Source organism: Cervus canadensis, chromosome 33, assembly GCF_019320065.1.
Source record: "Cervus canadensis isolate Bull #8, Minnesota chromosome 33, ASM1932006v1, whole genome shotgun sequence".
Lineage (NCBI taxonomy): Eukaryota > Metazoa > Chordata > Mammalia > Artiodactyla > Cervidae > Cervus > Cervus canadensis.
Window position 1 is genome coordinate 5,306,168 of NC_057418.1, and position 20,808 is coordinate 5,326,975.

Sequence of the window (20,808 nt, forward strand, 5' to 3'; positions counted from 1 at the left end):
AAACAACTAGACTTACTGCATGAACTACCTAGAAATATTTTTAATATTTCACGGAGTTGGCAAGACAGCAAGGAATCTATAGAAACAACAACAAAGAAAGAAAAAAGAAAAGACTCTGAAAAGGTAACTGATCTGTAAAACTGATTTTTACAGTAAGAATCAACTTAAGGGACCTTGAATTTACATTTTGAAAATTACACGCTGAACCGAGGACAGCAGATAAAGTCAAGGATCTGTGGGAAATCACTGCAGAGATCTGAGACTCTAATGAACAATACTATCATAAGAATGAGCAAGGGACTTCTCTGGTGGCTCAGCGCTAAAGAATCTGCCTGCCAATGCAGGAGACACAGTTTGATCCCTGGTCTGGGAAGATCCCACATGCCACAGAGCAACTAAGACCAGGGGCCACAACTATTGAGCCTGTGCTCTGGAGCCACAACTACTGAGCTTATGTGCTACAGCTACTGAAGCCTGTACCCTACAACAAGATAAACCACTGCAATGAGAAGCCCATGTACTGCAACTAGAGAGTACCTTTGCTTGCCACAACTAGAGAAAAGCCCATGCAGCAGCATAGATCCAGTGCAGCCAAAAGTAAAATAAATAAATAGGTAGAATTTAAAAAAAAAAAAAAAAAGAATGAGCAAGAAATAAATCTACCTCAAAGAAGAAGATACTGCAGATTTATCAGTCTCAATCTTTGCCCTGGGAGAATGGAAAAAAAAAATTTTTTTTTTTGACACTTCATAACCTTAAGCAAGCCCTAATGTGAGTTTGAAGCCAATTTCAAGCTACTTATATGTGTATGGTTGCTGGATTTAGCAAATAAAAATAGAGGATGCCCAGTTAAACCTAAATTTCAGCTAAATGCACAGTTTGTTAGTATATGTTCCAAATATTTCACTAAAAAGTATTTGTTATCCAAAATCTAAATTTAACTATGTGTCCTGTGTTTTGTTTGGCAACTGTACCTACCTGGTATGAAGCATCCAGCAGCAAATTTAAATTGTTCCTGATTAATAGTGCCCCCTGGTGACATAGAAACAAACTCATATCCTTTTAGGAGGACTGTAACTTCAAGCCTTCAAGACTGTGAGTGAGTTAAGTCACTCAGTCATGTCCGTCTCTTTGCGACCCCATGGACTGTAGCCAACCAGGCTCCTCCATCCATAGAATTTTCTAGGCAAGAGTACTGGAGTGGGTTGCCATTTCCTTCTCCAGAGGATCTTCCCAACCCAGGGATCGAACCCAGGTCTCCCGCATTGTGGGCAGGTGCTTTACCGTCTGAGCCAACTTCAACTATACAAAAAAAGATCTTAATGACCCAGATAACCATGATGGTGTGATCACTCACCTACAGCCAGGCATCCTGGAGTGTGAAGTCAAGTGGGCTTTAGGAAGCATCTCTACAAACAAAGCTAGTGGAGGTGAGGGAATTCCAGTTGAGCTATTTCAAATCCTGAAAGATGATGCTGTGAAAGTGCTGCACTCAATATGCCAGCAAATTTGGAAAACTCAGCAGTGGCCACAGGACTGGAAAAGGTCAGTTTTCATTCCAATCCCAAAGAAAGGCAATGCCAAAGAATGCTCAGACTACCACACAATTGCACTCATCTCACATGCTAGTAAAGTAATGCTCAAAATTCTCCAAGCCAGTCTTCAGCAATACGTGAACCGTGAACTTCCAGATATTCAAGCTGGTTTTAGAAAAGGCAGAGGAACCAGAGATCAAATTGCAAACATCTGCTGGATCATAAAAAAGGCAAGAGAGTTCCGAAAAACATCTATTTCTGCTTTATTGAATACGCCAAAGCCTTCAACTGTGTGGATCACAGTAAACTGTGGAAAATTCTTAAAGAGATGGGAATACCAGACCATCTGACCTGTCTCTTGAGAAACCTGTATGCAGGTCAGGAAGCAACAGTTAGAACTGGACATGGAACAACAGACTGGTTCCAAATAGGAAAAGGAGTACGTCAAGGCTGTATATTGTCACCCTGCTTATTTAACTTAAATGCAGAGTACATCATGAGAAATGCCGGACTGGATAAAGCACAAGCTGTAATCAAGATTGCTGGGATAAATATTAATAACCTCAGATATGCAAATGACACCACACATATGGCAGAAAGAAAAGAGGAACTGAAGAGCCTTTTGATGAAAGTGAAGGAGGAGAGTGAAGAAGCTAGCTTGAAACTTGATATTCAAAAAACTAAGATCACGGTATCTGGTCCCATCATTTCATGGCAAATAGATGGGGAAACAATGGAAATAGTGAGACACTTTATATTCTTAGGCTATAAAATCAATGCAGATGGTGACTGCAGCCATGAAATTAAAAGATGCTTGCTCCTTGGAAGAAAAACTATGACCAACCTAGACAGCATATTAAAAAGCAGAGACATTACTTTGCCAACAAAGGTCCATCTAGTCAAAGCTGTGGTTTTTCCAGTAGTCATGTATGGATGTGAGAGTTGGATCACAAAGAAAGCTGAGCACCAAAGAATTGATGCTTTTGAGCTGTGGTGTTGGAGAGGACTCTTGAGAGTCCCTTGGACTGCAAGGAGATCCAACCAGTCCATCCTAAAGGCAATCAGTCCTGAATATTCATTGGAAGGACTGATGCTAAAGCTGAAACTCCAATACTTTGGCCACCTGATGGGAAGAACTGACTCATTGGAAAGATCCTGATGCTGGGAAAGACTGAGGGCAGGAGGAGAAGGGGACGACAGAGGATGAGATGGTTGGATGGCATCACTGACTGGATGGACATGAGTTTGAACAAGCTCTGGGAGTTGGTAATGGACAGTGAAGCCTGGTGTGCTACAGTCCATGGGGTTGCAAAGAGTCGGATATGACTGAGTGACTGAACTGAACTTCATGCCAGGTTTCTAAGAATTTCCTTAGATTAAAATCCAACACAAGCTCATAATTTATTTTTTTTTCTTTTTTTTTTCAAGCTCATAATTTAAAAAAATCACAAAATATGTAAGAACAAAAAGGAAATATAAGTATGAATCAGAAAAAAGTCAGGAAGTATAATCAAATCCACAAAAACTTTAGAAATTACAATTACCACATTAAAATATAAAATAACATGATTAATGTGTCTAAAGAATTAAAGAGACCTGAAAACATGAGCAACAGCCTAGAAAAAAAATACGAGTAGATGTGAAAGAAAAACGAATAGAGGTCTATGAAGGAATGAAAAATATAATGCCTGAAATTCAAAACTCAGTGGCTGGGTGAATGACCTATTAAACAAAGCTGTAGGACGGATTAGTGAACTGGAGAAAACATTTGAAGAACCTATCCAGATGAATCCCAGAGAGACCAAGAGATGAAGAATAATACACAGAGGTTAAAACTAGTTGGAGACAAGCAGGATTTCTAACTCAACTCAATTAGAGTTCTAGAAGAAGGAAAGATTATGAGGAATAGGCAATAATACAAGAAACAATGGTTGAATATTTTCTTGAATTGTTGAGAGATACTAATTCTCAGATTCAGGAAGACCCATGTTTCCTAGAAGATAAGGAGAATAAATTCATGTCTAGATCCAGAAAAGCAAAACTATAGTGCTCCAAAGACAACGAGATGATTTTTAAAAACTGTTGGAGAGAAGAAAGATTATTAGGTAATAATAATAGCATGTAATTGAGGTAAAATCGCTGGTAAATTTCTTGCTTTTGTCAAGATTAGCTTAAAATCTTGGGGTCAGTTACTTTAAGATTCAGCCATGAAAATTAAGGAAGGCAAATCTCTTTAATGGACACAAGGCAAATATTAAAAAAAAGTATGACCACTCAAAGGTTTTGGTGAGGAAATCACTGCATCATCAACTCAAAAATACTGCTTAAGATTAGTTCGGGGGACTTCCCTGGTGGTCCAGTGGTTAAGACCCCAGGATTCCAGCACAGGGGGTGTGGGTTTGATCCCTGGTCAGGGAGTTAAGATCCCATATACCTTTAAAGACTTTAAAAATGGTTCATATAAAAAAATCTTTAAAAATATTACCTGGAAATTGCCTAGATTTTCCACTTTATTTTTATAGCATAGATGAGATAAGGCTTTGGTGTGTCAATGTGGATCAGTCAACTTGTCATTTATTTTGGAAGAAAAAAAAAATCTAGTCTTCTTAAATATTAAGTGAAGTGCTCACCTTCCTTAAGGTGCTAATTATCCAATAAGATGATTATCTATCATGGAAGGCAGACTATTTTAACTACTGCAGAAGAAAATAAATTTCAGAGTATTTTTAGTGTAGAGAATATTCCTATTTGGTTGGGAAGATCAGATAAAGGGGACATACGAGATGGACATTTAGGGAAGAACTGAAATAATTTCTACAGTTAACGAATAAGATATTTTAGGTGAAGTTTACATCATACACTAGAATATAGTTGCTGGAAGTCTTCAAGGACACTTAGAAAATAGCCAATTATTACTTCTCTGGATGTATTTGAAAGACTTTTAAACTTGCCTTTTTTTTCATTTCTTATATCATCTAATTCTTACATTAGTCATAGAAAATCTCATACTGTCAATTATACTCTGATTAGCACGCAAATAAGATTAGTCTTGCTAGTGAAGTCTCATGTAATGTTGTTTTAAATATCAATTACACAGCTAAAAATGAGAAATACCTATGCCAAATAAGCCATAAGATGACTAAATTTAGAACGATGTGAAATCTGCTAAGCCAGAACATAATATATATTAATATCTCCCTGAAAATAATTATAGCACGCATTTAAAGTTAAAAATAACAAATTTAAACATCAACTACATTAATACTTTCTAGCACATGAACAGGGCTTCCCGGTAGCTCAGCTGGTAAAGAATCCCCCTGCAACAGGACAATGAAACCAACAAATAATAATATACAGCCCTTTTTGAGCAGAAGCCAACACAATATTGTGAAGCAATCATCCTCCCAATTAAAAAAAAATAACAGCCTTGATGACCCTGGAAAGTGGAGTTTGACATAGCTCTTAACATTTTCCTTTTAGTATTTAGGAGGTCTTACTAGCGAGTAATAACAACAAATTAATGCAGAATGCTCTATTGAAAAGTATAATGGTGGCTTACATGATGTGTTTGATACCAAAAATAGTCAAGAAAACATACAGCTTCTAGCTAAGATATCTTATAAACTATCAAATGAGAACCTAATCCCCAGCACTAATCAAATTCAGGAAGCATAATTAGAGCTGTTAAGTCTAATCTTCCAATTTGGCTTGTGCCCAAAATGTGGTCAGGAGCACTAACTACTTTAGAGTATAAAAATAGACATGGTCTCAAAACCAACAATTTAAGAACATCATTATCTCTGAGTAATAATACAAACGAGCATGTTCATTATAATAAGTAAATGTTTCCTTTTCACTTGACTGAAGAAGAATCATGTTCTTGAATTCCTTCTTACAATGATTCTTTCTTATCCTTACCCAGAATGAAAAAATGTAATAAGTTGGGCTTCCCTGATAGCTCAGTTGGTAAAGAATCCACCTGCAATGCAGGAGACCTGGGTTTGATTCCTAGGTCAGGAAGATCTGCTGGAGAAAACATAGGCTACCCATTCCAGTATTCTGGCCTGGAGAATCTCATGTACTGTATAGTCCATGGGATCACAAAGAATCGGACGTGACTTTCACTTTTTTACTTTCATGTAATAATCCAGGCAATTGATGAAATGTATTTTTAAAAAAATTTCGATCATTATCACAAAGATGGTGAAAGTGTTTCATCCATAGTCCCCCAAGTCCATACACTCTTCCTGAATGAATAAACCCATCGTTTCAACGACATCTATAAAACTTCCAAATCACCAAGATTCTTCCTTCAGTGTCATCTTCTCCTTCCAGCAAATAACTTCACTTATTTTCATTAGGAAAACTGACATCTTTAGAAAGTTGTTTCCTTAACCACAATCTCATCCAAATATCTACCAAGACCCACCTCCATGAACTTGCTTCCCACCTATCTCTCTTATCTAAGATCAATGCCTTCATTTTGTTCTGACTTTATACTCCTAATGTTATTCAATCAGATTTTTGTCTTTATTGCTTTCTTAATTGACTTTTATTGGAGTATAGTTGATTTAATGTTGTGTTAGTTTCTGCTGTATAGCAAAGTGGATCAGCTATGCATGCATGCTAAGTCATTTCAGTCGTGTCCGACTCTGTGCAACCCTATGGACTGTAACCTGCCAGGCTCCTCTGTCCACGGGCTTCTCCAGACAAGAAAACTGGAGTGGATTGCCCTGCCCTCCTCCAGGGGGTTATTCAGAACCCAGGGATCGAACTCGCGTCTCTTACATCTCCTGCATTGGCAGGCAGGTTCTTTACCACTAGGACCACATGGGAAGCCCACATATCTCCTTTACTGTATCTCTCTCTTTCCATAAGCATTTAAATGGAACCCAGTTGAATGTCACTCCTACCCCTCAAGATTCAGTGAAACTGGCTTTCACTTGAAGGCATGTTTGAGAACTCAAATTCTCAGGTGCTCGCAGCCATAGGACCAGCCCTTCCAGCCTCTGAGCCCAGAATCCTGTGCGCTTTCTGTTCCTCAGCCTTCTCTTTAGCTTCACAACAAGCTCGCTCACACTTAAGATCAGTGAATGTATTTACTGACTCTCCTGAGGATGTCAGAGATGGAGGACGGGTCCCGTCAGCCAGCACACACTTGCTGCCGTCTTGCTCACTCAACTCAGCCCCGTGCCCACCGTCTCACTAGATGTCCTTTTCTGGGTTGCTTGGGAGCACCCAGTTCACCTCACTTCTACATCTTTGTGCCAGCAGATCAATTTTCTCTTTCTCCACATTGCTGATTGCTAGGTTTCACTAACTATTGTCTTGAAATCTAAATCTACGACTTTTGATTTTATTTCTAGGACATCACCTTAGGTTGGGTTTCTGACCCTCACACGTGGATTACTGGAACTCCTCAGTGAACTAATGACATGGGGTTTGGACTCTGTTCTCCCTCATAAATCCTGCACAGACCTTAACGATGTGTCTTTCTAAAGGCACACTTCACCAAGTCACTTCCAAGGGCAGTTCTTTAGCAAACCCCAATCTTATGTAATAAAAATCCCAACTGCTTAGTCTGACATTTAAGACCTTCAATAATCTGGTCCTAAACTAATTTTCTCACCTTATCTCCCAGTCCTCTGACACCTGATCCAGTCAAACTGGTAGACCCACTGTCTTTTGCATCTACTTCTACCATCTTGCCTCCCAAAGGTTGAATGTGTTACTAATACCACCCCTCCATGCTCCAGTTTTCTTAATCCACTCATTTTCAGATCTGCTTTCAAATACTGCTTCGTCTTTCAAGACTTTCCTGGTTCTCTAAGCCAATAGAAATCTTTGGACATATGATCTCATTTCTTTCCACTTGTATGAGAATGATTATCGTCTCTGTTTGCAGGGGCTGAGTGGTTTCCCAGGACATGGGACTTTTCAGTGCTAAAAATGAACAGTCCTGTGTACACTGGAACAGTTGGTCACTCTACCTGGAATATATATGGTACTTGCAATATATGTGGCAAGGGACCTGGGGCAGGGAAGGAAGGCCATGCTTTTTGTACAGGCCTACTGTGGAAATTTAGATGGCAGGGCTGGCCACAAAAAACTCCAGGGAGGGAAAAGGAAGGTGGTAAGGACTCTTTTCTCTTTTCATAGCATAAATTTTTTGGCCATGCCCACGCAGCATGTGGGACCTTAGTTCCCTGACCAGGGATCAAACCTGCATCAGGTGCATTGGAAGCTTGGAGTCTTAACCATTGGGCCACTAGGGAGGTCCCTGATAAGAACACTTTTTGGATCTAAGGATAGGCCAAGTTGGGCTGAGACCTTCAGATAAACACATAGCCAAAGGGACTCCACTGCTGCAGTTTCCCTCATTTTCTCTCTCTCTTTTTAAGGAATTAAGAAAAACAAGGTAATGGCACCCCACTCCAGTGCTCTTGCCTGGAAAATCCCATGGACGGAGGAGCCTGGTGGGCTATAGTCCATGGGGTCGCCAAGAGTCAGGCACAACTGAGCGACTTCACTTTCACTTTTCACTTTCATGCATTGGAGAAGGAAATGGCAACCCACTCCAGTGTTCTTGCCTGGAGAATCCCAGAGACGGGGGAACCTGGTGGGCTGCCGTCTATGGGGTCGCACAGAGTCGGACATGACTGAAGCGACTTAGCAGCAGCAGCGGCAAGAAAAACAAGGAGGAATAAAAAGATACATGCTGAGTAAAAGAGTTTTAATAAGGAGCAGACTGGGTGGGAAAATCACAACTCTTAGAACTGAAGGGAAAATTTAAACAGGTAAACAACTTTTTCCTTTTATTGTTTCCTTAGAATCAGAGCTATTCACTACCAGGAGAATTAAATGAAATCTAGAAGTTAAGGTCAGAGTTCTGGAGGTTTTCTGATGCCAAGTTGAAATCCAAGGTGAGTTATGAAGGTTTGGTAATACAGCAGCATATTAACCAGTCAGAGAATTGGGTTAGAGATTTCTAATATGTCCATGTTGTATTGTTTGAGAATACTCAGATCTATTACAGAACAATTACAATATAATTGTTTCCTCTGTTGCAGAACAAAAGATGGAATGAATGAATGAAGATGTATTATGTACAGATCAGTGGTTAGCAAGCAAAGCATGTACAGGTTAAATGTAGATGCATGTTAAAATGAATGGAAGAATCAAGAAGTATCTAATAATCATGAGGCATTAGATGTATATCAGGAACCTGTGGCCAGGAATACTTATCCTTGTATCTTTCCATCAGAGCAGGTGTGTCAGTGGCTCAAGGAATATGCTAGAGATTGCTTGATCCTCAATTCTGGTTCTCATAAGAGAAACCACACCATAAGGAGAGAAAGCTGATGGAGCAGCAGAGAGAGATAGCATGCATGAATACTGCACACTCTTAAGACGCAGGTAGTGTAGCCCATTCACCCAAGTCACGTCCAACTCTAAGTCTATTAATGCACTCCTTCTTTTTCCCCTCGTTCCTTACTGTAGTTTTAAATTGATTAGATAAACTCTGTGACATGAGCATTTTAATTTGGTTTGGGAATGTTTCTGTTCCATGACCTCTGCACTCGCTTGCCCAGTAGAAGACTTGAAGGCCACTTTGCATCAAGATAATTTCCTGCATGACACAATTTCAGAAGAACATTCATCTTTCACAAAGGTGTGTTTCTTCAGTTGGCATTCTGTTATTAAATGAGTATTCACTTTAATAAATAAGTTCTATTTCTGCACAAATTTGAAGCTTGAGACAGTATATAACTATTTTGGTCAACAGATTTGTGGCATATTATTGGTTGCCCAGATTGTCTACAACTTGTGGCAATAGTTTTAATGGGATTTGCTTATTTTCTTTTCTATTTTTTTTTTTTTTTTGGTTGGGAAGAAGCAGAGTGCCAATCATTAGTACTTAAAATTACTAATTGCTTACTGTATTCCTGTGTTTCAGAAGTCATGCTTTGGAGGTTAATTAGCTATGTGAACGCAGACTTAATATCCAAAAATGTAGTAACTTTAAGATGATTGAAGTAAATGTCCACAGGCACTGCTAATCTTATGAGTGGGCAAAACAGCAGGCAAAGGCTGTCAGACCTCCCAAATCTCCATCCTCGACTCCCGTTATTCATCGACTTAGGATCAGGTTCAATCTTTAGTCAATTCATCAAGTAAATAACTCATTCAATGAGTATTTATTTGGATATGTCTGTGTGCTAGTCTCTGAGTGAGCACTACAAAATCCTTACTCTCATGGAATTTGCATTCTAGTAGGAAAGACAGATGAAGTGAGTAGCTGACTAATACAATTTGGATAATGATAATTGTTAAATAGAAATTAAGCAGTTAAATGGCTGTCATGCATACAGTATTTTCACAAAATAATTCATAGAGAATTATTAGTACATTAGCACAGTTTAGTTGTGAGATTGACTGACTGAAAGTATGACCTGACAAAAAAAGGATGTTCTGTGTGGGGAAAGGACCTGGAAGTGCTGACTGCGGATTTTTTGTCAAGAAATAGCAATGGAGAGGCTTCCCCTGGTACCGCAGCGGCTGAGACTCTGGGCTCCCCATGCAGGGGGCCCAGGTTCAATGGAGTGGCTTCCCTGGTATCCCAGCGGCTAAGACTCTGGGCTCGTCATGCAGGGGGCCCAGGTTCGATCGTTGGTCAGTGAACTAGATCCTACATTCTGCAACTAAGAGTTCTCATGTTGCAACTAAAGATCATGCATGCTGCAGCTAAGACCTGGCACAGCCAAATAAACAAATAAATATAAAAAAAGAGATGGCATGGAGCGGCTGGTGACTTCGGAGGGAAAAAAGTACTTATCTCAGGGAATAAATAACATACGTTCCAGATTCATAAAGAGTGAAATATTAAAGAAATAAAGATGGAGACGTCTCCATACATAGTCCCGAGAAAGGAAAACATTTTTAATTGTTAGAGCAAAGAAATATTATCACTAAGGAAAATTAATACATAAGACTATATGCAAACTTTCAAATTCTCCATCTTAAAAAACTACTGCACAGAAATTAAAATGCAAATAACAAATTAGAGAAAATGTTTTCAACATATATGACAAATGCTTTAAAATCATTAAAAGAATCTTTAATAAATAGGGAATTCCCTGATGGTCCAGTGGTTAGGACTTGGCAGTTTTACTGCTGGGGCCCAGGTTCAATGCCTGGTCAGGGAATTAGGATCATGAAAGCCACACAGCATGGCCAAAAAAACAAAACAAAACAAAAAATCATTAATAAATACACAGGTTTTTATGATGTAGTCAAAAAAGATAAACAACCTGGAAGAAAAATAAGCAAAATTCTTTTTTATAAAAGACAGGCTAATGGTTATTAAATACATAAAACAATATTCAAATTCATTTACAATGAATAAAATAACAAGCCTTTATACCTTTAAAATAAAAATGAGGAAATAATTAGAATTAGAATTTCATAAACTGCTTGTAAGCATGAAAATTGGTGGATAATTTGGCAATATATATTTCAAAAGCTTTACAATGATTTATAATCTTTTACCTATCAAGTCTCTTTCTGGGAATTTATTTTAAGGAAATAATAAAATAATATATATATATATACAAAGATTTATAGAATAAAGCTTTATCATAGAGCTATTTTTAGTAATGAAAAACCTGAGATGTGTTTAAAGAAAGCTGAACAATCGCAATTGATTAAATACATTGTGATACATTTATATAAAGATTCAATATGCAATCATTGAAAATACACAATTTAATGACATGAAATATTTGTCACAATATGTTGCAAGAAACAGAGCAGGCTACAAAGCAATACACAATATAATTCTATTTTTATAAATATATACTATAGTGGTATGTGTATGCATATATGTATCTAGAGAGATAGAATTCTGGTTGATGTATTATAGATAATGTTAGTTATTCTATGAGCTTTTCTGAATTGAAAAATTGCATAAAACAGTAAAATTTATTTACACAAATTAGAAACTTGAAGTCAGAAATATTTAAAATAATTTAAAATGTTCATCCTGATTCTTAATATTATCAGACCCTTTAACTGTATTTGGCTATTGAAATAAAACTATTATGAAATAGGGATGCTAAGTCACTTCAGTTGTGTCTGACTTTGCAACCCTATAGACTGTAATCTGTCAGGCTCTTCTGTCCATGGGATTCTCCAAGCAAAAATCCTGGAGTGGGTTACCATTTCCTTTTCCAGAGGATCTTCCCGACCCAAGGATCGAACCCCCGTCTCTTATATCTCCTGCATTTGCGGGCTTGTTCTTTACCACTAGCACCACCTAGGAAGCCCTTATGAAATAGGGGTAGTGATTTCTTTTTTTTTTTAATGTAATAAACATGGCCTCCCTTTGCCCCTTTATTATTATTTTTTTAAAAAGTTATTTAAATTTAACTGAAGGATAATCACTCTACAATACTGTGTTGGTTTCTGGCATACACCAACATGTATCAGCCATAGCTTTACATATACGCCATCTCTCTTGAACCTCCCTCCTATCTCCCACCCCTGCCCCTTTATTATTTTTTAATGTCCTAAACAGTGATTTCTCAAACTCTATACTCGAGCATTAGTTGAAAAGCATACATGTTTTATTGTTAAGCATATGTCCCTCTTCCAACAAAATGAAATGTCATCCAGAGTCACTGTGGGTCACCAAAAGTCTCGGCTGATTTTCTATTGGGTGGCTCAGGTGGTAAAGAATCTGCCTGCAATGTGGGAGACCTGGGTTCCATCCCTGGGTCGGGAAGATCCCCTGGAGAAGGAAATGGCAACCTATTTCAGTATTCTTGCCTGGAAAATCACACGGACGGAGGAGCCTGGTGGGCTACAGTCCATCGGGTCACAAAGAGTTGGACATGACTGAGCGACTTCACTTTCACTTTTCTATGGAACTGCATGATTTTATTCTCCTGTTACCAAATGAAGGTTCATGTGCCTGATGCAGAGTGAGGCCAGACAAACCAAAACATCAGAGTTAGGAGCAGGGAAAGGTTTAATGAAGGGCCAAGCAAGGAGACCGGTGGCCCAAGGTCTAGTGGAAGTCAACTTGTCCACGATCTTGGGCCTATTTGGTTTTAATTAGTTTACATGTCCTTGGGCTACGCCATTCTTTTAAAGGTTGTGCCTACCCTCTTCTGTCCTGTTTCAGTATCACAAAAGAGAATGAGGGAACTAAAGAGAGAACTCACCACACAGAAGACGACTTGCAGAACAAATATGCCGATTTAACAGCAGGTCTTGAAGGTCAGAGGTCAAAGGTACAGGTACAGGAAAAGTGTGGCAGCTTGAACTGGAACCCTTCCAATCTAGTTATCTTGACAGTGTGTACTGTTATCTGGGGGAGAAAAAGAGGTGTATGTGAACTGTTTAAAGATAAACTGAGGCATATTACAAATTTTGAGTTTTTTGAGCAAAAATTGATTTAAATCTAGCAACAACTAACCTAGCAGTTAGAAAGGAGCTCCAAGGAATGGTACAAAATGAAAGATTTTTACAGGTAGAAGGAGTGGGAACAAGAAAGTTATACTACACAAAAAACTGAGTTGGTTATTGCAAGGTTGGGCTTTCCTGATGGCTTAGGGATAAAGAATCTGCCTGCCAATGCAGGAGATGTGAGTTTGATCCCTGGGTGGGGAAGATCCCCTGGAGAAGGAAATGGCAACCCACTCCAGTGTTCTTACCTGGGAAATCCCATGGACCAAGGAGCCTGGCGAGATACAGTCCATGGTGTCACAAAAGAGTTGGACATGACTTAGTGACTAAACAACAATCACAAATTGCAAGGTTACTTTCCTTAAGGGGATGGCAGGGATTTATCAGGCAGATTACCTAGCTGATCAGACAGTTCCTAATTGACTGGTTTAATATACCATTTCTGGGAGAGTAGAAACTCTAAATCAGGTTAACATGGGGCTTAATATAAGCAACTCCATTCTGGGATTGTTTTGTTTTTAACAAAAGGAACATGCTATCTCAATGAATTCTGTAACTCTCAGGGGTCCAAATCATCTTTCTGACATCAGTCACTGTGCCCTATCTGCTATGCAGCATAGCACATGGAGGATGAATTGGTCTGTTCATTTGCAAGAGATTGTCACCTTGAGGACGGAGAGGATTCACCATGACCAAGTGAACCACCAATCAGCTGATGTGAGGACAGAGGACTTCTGGAACGAAGACTGGATCAGTGAGATGAGGCTTGGGCATGGGTGGCAGCCTCGAAGATTCATTAGTGGTGTTAGGCACAGTGTAAAACATTAGATGTATTCTGGAGGGATTTCACTAAGGGCTGGAGTTCTGGCTTAAGCAAATATGTTAATTCAACTACCCAGATTTAGATATGAATGTTAATAGCAGCTGATTTTTAGCCTCAGGCTGGTGAAGGTTTATGACATTAAGATTCCCATGATACTGTTTTTTTTTCCTTGAAATTCATTTGGGTTGTTGCTTCTTTTTTTTTTTTTTTAATAGGAGCACAGGTCTGATGGTTATAAAACTTTTATTCATTCATTTAACAACTATTCATTGAATAAACTCTATACCCTTGGGAAATCAAACACTAAAACAGTCTGTGCCTTCAAGGGGAATTGCCTAGAGATCTAGTGCTTAGGACTGCCTCTACAAGTGGAAATTTATGTCAGTTTCACAAAGTAAAATTGATGCTCTGGTGTTAAGCAGAAAGGGAAGGGCAGACAGTTCTTCAATATGTTTCTTGGTTGCCTCCAAAAATAATCTTAATGCTAAAGTGGCATATTTTAAGCCCCTTCAACTGTTGACTATGGATTTCTTTTTTTTTCCAGCATTTAGTTTGTTGCTTATTGCAATTACTCATGTTTAATTCCAAAAAAGGCAATGGCACCCCACTCCAGTAATCTTGCCTGGAAAATCCCATGGAAGGAGAAGCCTGGTGGGCTGCAACCCATGGGGTCGCTAAGAGTCTGACACGACTGAGTGACTTCACTTTCACTTTTCACTTTCATGCATTGGAGAAAGAAATGGCAACCCACTCCAGTGTTCTTGCCTGTAGAATCCCAGAGAAGGGGGAGCCTGGTGGGCTGCCGTCTATGGGGTCACACAGAGTTGGACATGACTGAAGCGACTTAGCAGCAGTAGCAGCATGTTTAATTCTCTATTAAATGACCAACTCCTTGAGAAGAAGACTTATCTTATTCATCTGCACACCCTCAGAACAGAGCAGACTTTAGCGGAATCAGTTCATAATTACTATGGGCATGCAAACCAAATATCCAATTTGCTAGAATTATTTTGCAACCAGGATAATGAGGTTTATGACTTTTTGTGTACGGTTTTAATGTCAACTATTATGACTGAGGTCCTTGCTTCATCTCCATTTTAGGGTGCCTTCAAGATAAGCGTTGTCTCTTGTAAAATAGGCTACATTAATTTGTTGAGAGACACGCCTAATTTTCTTACTGCAAGGTTTCTTTGCACTTAAAAGAAAACTCCAGTAAAATTCTGATCTAAAGCTAAAAGTCTTAAAAAAAAAACAAACTAACAAGTACTTTTCCTTCCATTTTACTCATTGCTTCAATCTGCAAACACAAGTAGCTGCTTCCCATTTAATTTCCAGGCATGAAACCACTGTTAAAACTATAGACTGCCACAATTTGGCTTTTTTTTTTTTTTTTCCTGTTAAGCAAATTATTTAATTATAACAGACAAGGTCTCGTTACTGTATGTATCTTGCTCTTCTCAAATATTCTGTAATCAGAATTCTATGTTTTGAAAGCTCTTTGCAAAACTAAAAACATAGATCCTCAGGAGACTCCAATCAGCCAGCAACCAATCTCACCCCTCGACGCCTGGGATGGGAAAGGGAGCACCGCTGGGGATGAACGAGCCCGGCCGAAGACCGCAGAGGGCCCCTCCCGGGAGCGGAGGCGGGGTCGAGGGCGGAGGCGGGGTCGGGGGCGGAGCGTCGCCGCGCAGAGAGGAGCCCCCCGCCCTCCCCGCAATTGGCCTGCGTCGCTCGCCGGAATCCGGGTACTGCGGGCGCATCTGCTCGGCCCTTTCCGCTCGTTCTGGGCGCCCGGCCTGGGCATGCAGCTGCTTCGAGGACTGCGGCTCTCGGGGCTCCGCGCCTCCGCAGGCCCCGGCGCCGCGGCCCGAGCCCCGGGCGCCAGCCGCTGCCTCCGCCCCCCGCCCCGCCCCCGCGCGCCGCCCGCCAGTCCTCGGCCCCGCCTCCGCCCCCTCCTCGCGCTTCGCCCGGGGTCGCAGCGCCCGGCCGTCGTCGCCTGCAGAGACCGGTCCCTCGCCACCGCCGCCTGCATGGAGCTCCCCGGAGCCGGTGAGCTCGGGCGGCCGAGCGGGCGGTGTGGGGCGACTGGAGTCTGGGGGCGTGGGCTCGGCGCGGCCGCGGGGAGGGCCCGGCCTCGCCGCCCCGCCTGCGCCCCCGGCGCTTGGAGCGCGATCCCACGCCCGCTCTGCCCTGGGGCTCCTCTCCCCGCTCTGCGCGGAATTCGGTGTAGCCGCAAGGAACCCGGTACAACCGGGTATGATCAGCGCTGCTTGTCAGCGAGTGTGTTCGTTACTGCACGCACTGTTGTTGCGACGGGAGGCCGGAAGTGTGAACCCATTTTAAATTTCACTTTTCTTTCCCGATGATCTTCTAACCTTTTAGAAACTTCATGCCGACACATACCCTCCGACACATACCCTCCTTTGGTGTTGGTGTGATCAGCAAAATCTAGAAAAAGCTCCGTTTTTATATTTTATCACAAACAAAGGCTTGAACCACCGCAGTTAGGCTTTCCTCGTAGGATTTTATTCTCGGTGTGGAAGTGACCTCTCTAAACTGGCGCCAGATCTGCAGTAGGGCTGAGGATGAGTTTCCAGTTTATGTCAGCATTTACTGCGAACTGAAGTTGGTGGGCAGAGCGAGTTAGGGGTTGGACTTTTGATGAAAGGCACCAACAAGCCAGTTAGAGAAAAGGTGGTCTTATGTGAAGGAAATGGCAACCCACTCCAGTAATCTTGCCTGGAGAATCCCATGGACGGAGGAGCCTGGTGGGCTACAGTCCACGGGGTCACAAAGAGTGGGACACAGCTGAGAGACTTTCAGGGTTTTTTCATGTGAGATTTTTGAAGTATAAACGCGTGAAAGTGAAGTCGCTCAGTCGTGTTCGACGCTTTGTGACCCCATGGACTGTAGCCCGCCAGGCTCCTCTGTCCATGGGATTCTCCAGGCAAGAGTACTGGGGTGGGCTGCCATTTCCTTTTCTAGGAGATCTTCCTGACCCAGGGTTTGAACCCGGGCCTCCCGCATTGTAGGCAGACGCTTTACCGTCTGAGCCACTGCATAGAAAAATAAACAAAGCATGAAAATCTTAAAATGTTATGTAATAACCGTTAACTAGTGTAAATATGTTTACAATTGTTGAGGGAATGAAATGATGAAGACCTTGGAAGGTCAGTGCCGAGGGCGGGAATTTTTGAGATGCACTTATAAAGGGAAACGTGTAGGGGATTGTTAGTGTCAAAGAGAAAGGTTTCCCACCCCAGTTCCTTCAGTGTGTGGCCTTGCAATTGGGGCTGCTGATAGCATACTTTTAAGATGTTTGTGGAGTTTAATGCCTTTTTACATTGTGTTTCAAATATTATTAGCTTACTTTGTCCATTTCTGGCTAGTAATTTGGGTTGTACTTTTGTTCCTTTTTTCATCATGTGGAAACCCAAGCATGGAGGTCAGGTGACTTGCTGACAGCTGTCAACATTTCTCCAGCTGTAAGATGTTTGTGTTTTTAGTAGCTAGGCCAGAACTGGCTAGGATGAACTGACTCTACTGATTCTTGGGGACTGTACCTACTATATATCTATTGTTTAATTGCTAAATCCTGCCGACTGTTTTGTGACCCCATGGACTGTAGCCCAGCAGTCTCCTCTGTCCATGGGATTTCCCAGGCAGGAATATTGGATATACCTTCTTGGGGAATATACCTACCTAGTAGAGTGAGTAGAAGAGAATTTTGCTTAATAAAGTTGTGCTTTGTTATCCAGAAAGGAAACTTGAAGTTTGTGTGAGGAAGGGCAGACTATTCTTTTTTTCTTCTATTGGTCTGTCTTTGATGAAGTCATTTGTGGAAGTACACATATATTTGAATATTAGTGTATACTTCATGTACAATTTTATAATGTATTTTAAACATATGCATTAATTGTTTTCTTATAAAAGTAATGATTCTGTTTGAAATATTGGAATAACAGAAATGTATTGAGTACAACAACTATGTCAGCCTTTTCGTATATAATTGTACACATACTACAAGTGCATATGCATTCTTATATCTGCTCTTTAAAATGAAAATGCTCTTCTTAACCAGAACAGATACCAGACAGATATCTGGGCGTATTATATTATATAAACTGTGTATCTTATAACATAAACTGTGTATGTGAACTTTCCAGAAGTGCTGTTGCTGGCAGGTTTTGGTGGTTGAGTAACTGGATTCAAAGTCTAGCCCCAGAACCTGTAACCTGAGGCAAGTTGCTTAATTGGCTAGTCTGTGAAAAGAGTTTAATATTACCTTGATAAAGTCCTTTATTTCAAGGTTGGTTATTATTTTATTTCTTTATTTCTGGCTATGCTGGGTCTCTGTTGTTGCACGCAGGCTTTCTCTAGTTGCAGAGAGCCGAGGCAACTCTTGGTTGTGGTGCACAGGCTTCTCATTGCAGTCGCTTCTCTTTTTGTTTAGCACAGTCTGTAGGCACCCGGGCCTCAGTAGTTGCGGCTCGCAGGTCCTAGAGCACACAGGCTCGGTAGTTGTTGCTAGCAGGTTCTAGAGCTCCAGCTCAGTGGTCCTGGCGCACGGGCATCATTGCTTGTGGCACATGAGTTGAGTTTAGTTGCCCCGAGGCGTGTGGAATCTTCCTGAACCAGGGATGGAACCCATGCCCCCTTCATTAGCAAGCAGATTCTTACCCAAAACTGTACCACCAGGCAAGTGCAAAGGTTGGTTGTTTTAAGGCAGTTGTCCCAAAACAAAGATTTGTACTTCTGTAAAAGAAACTGTAGTTATGATTGTTGTTCAGTGGCTCGCTCGGGTGTGTCTGACTCTTTGCGACCCCATGGACTGCAGCATGCCAGGCTTCCCTCCCTGTCTTTCAGCTGTCTCCTGGTGTTTGCTCAAACTCATGTCCATTGAGTCAGTGATGCCATCCAAACATCTCATCCTCTGTCGCCCCCTTCTCTTCCTGCCCTCAATCTTTCTCAGCATCAGGGTCTTTTCCAGTGAGTTGGCTCTTCGCATCAGGTGGTCAAAGTATTGGAGTTTCAGCTTCAGCATCAGTCCTTCCAATGAATATTCAGGGTTGATTTCCTTTAGCATGGACTGGTTGGATCTCCTTCCAGTCCAAGGGACTCTCAAGAGTCTTCTCCAGCACCACAGTTCAAAAGCATCAATTCTTTGACACTCAGCCTTCTTTGTAGTCCAACTCACATCCGTTCGTGATTACTGGAAAAATCATAGCTTTGACTATGGGGACTTTTGTTGAAAAAGTGTTGTCTCTAGGTTTGTCATAGCTTTCCTTCCAAGGAGCAATCGTCTCCTGATTTCATGGCTGCAGTCACCTTCCGCAGGGATTTTGGAGCCCAAGAAAATAAAGTCTGTCACTGTTTCCATTTTTCCCCTTCTATTTGCCATGAAGTGATGGGGCTGGATGCGGGTGTGTTTAGTTCATGTCTGCCAGCCTTTGCCGAAACACTGGATCTTAGAGAACTGGAGGAAGTCTTTCAGATTTGAGCCCTGTTGAGAAACATTGTTCTATAGGATGACCATAGAACATGGAGTTCCAAGAGTTACTTGGAAATGGTATTATCTTATCTCTGAGTTAATAATTGATGTGACACCATGGACTATAGGCCACCAGGCCCCTCTGTGTATGGGATTTCACAAGCAAGAATACTGGAGTGGGTTGCCATTTCCTTCTTGAGGGAATCTTCCCCATCTAGGGATTGAACCCAGGTCTCCCACATTGTGGGCAGATTTTTTACCAAGTCTGAGCCACCAGGAAAGCCTGTTAATAATTCATATCTACAAAAAGGCTTTCAGCTATTTGGTAATTTAATAGAAAAAATTTTGTGTATCAAGTTCTAGACTCTTGTTGATTTTGACATACCATTGCATTCAAGAATTTTATTTATTTTTTAAAAAATTTAAAGATTTTTTAAACATTTTATTTATAGTGTTGTGTAAGCTAAGTGATCAGTGATGATCTTTTCTATGTAGGTGCATTTGGCCCAAATATAAGATATGTATTGATTTATTAAAACTTTTGTTTAAATATAAGCTGTGTATTTTTCAACACAAGTGTAAAAAATAGAAAGGAAACATTTACTTGTTCTCACATATTTCAATAGCTGTGAATAGATTCATGGTAAATAACACTTGCTGAACACCTGCATGCCAGGCAGTCAAGCTTAATAAGGTATGAACTGTAATGTAAATAAATAGCATTATTAAGAGTGTACTATTAATTTTTTTGGTTTTGGTGTTGAACATGACTGGTTGATATAAAAAAATCAGCAATAAAAAGGTTTTAGCTGTCATTTTTGCTTTATCTACAAAACAGGTGTGTGTCTGTAAATAATATTAAAGATTACTGAAATTACAATAAAAATTTAGTTTTTTTGGCTTTTGTTAACTATAACTTATCATGAATATTTATTATCTTGCATATTGTAAGCCATATTCTTAATGGAGTGTGTTTTTAAAGGTCTAATATATGAAAATAGAGGATTATAACAGAATGAAAGAAATGACTTTTTTAATATCTTCAATGGTAAATTAATCGTTAGTCAATATATAGAATAAAAATTATGTAAGTATCCCAGGATTTTGTTCAGCTCTGGTCCAAACAACGTTTGTGTCTAAAAGCATGGAGGATAATGGTGTGGAGAGACTACCAGCTGATAAATTTAGCAATTGACTTTATCAGTTTAAACAGACACTCTTTTCCCCTTAACCTCCTCCTGAGGCATATAATTGTTCTACCCATAATAAGAAAACAAAAAAACAAGGACCAAGTGTGAAATGTCGCTCTAATATTAGTACCTGTCCTTGGAAGGGCTGTCAGCGAAACTATAGGATCTTTTTGCTTTTAACCATTGAATTTCTAGAAAAGCATATTTAGAGCTATGTAATTTTAATGTGTGAATTTTAATGTTTGAATTTCCCATGTTAATAATGGAATGAAAAAAAATTTTATATCTTTTCTGAAG

The 20,808-nt window shown here is 40.3% G+C and overlaps 1 protein-coding gene and 1 non-coding gene across 4 annotated transcripts in view; both read left to right on the forward strand.

Annotated features, from left to right (window-relative positions):
* Window positions 1–10,669: 10,669 nt before the first annotated feature.
* TRNAK-UUU lies at window positions 10,670–10,741 on the forward strand. Its single transcript has one exon. It is a non-coding gene; the product is annotated as a tRNA-Lys (tRNA).
* Window positions 10,742–15,418: 4,677 nt separating this feature from the next.
* AKAP7 (A-kinase anchoring protein 7) overlaps window positions 15,419–20,808 on the forward strand; it is a 134,909-nt gene continuing 129,519 nt past the window's right edge. Inside the window, exon 1 of one of the 3 annotated variants that reach the window (XM_043457293.1) lies at window positions 15,419–15,879. In XM_043457293.1, coding sequence (XP_043313228.1) covers window positions 15,633–15,879 — 247 coding nt within the window. In that variant the 5' untranslated portion in view covers window positions 15,419–15,632. The remainder of the gene's footprint in view (window positions 15,880–20,808) is intronic. The other 2 variants (XM_043457292.1, XM_043457291.1) reach the window with 2 other exon arrangements.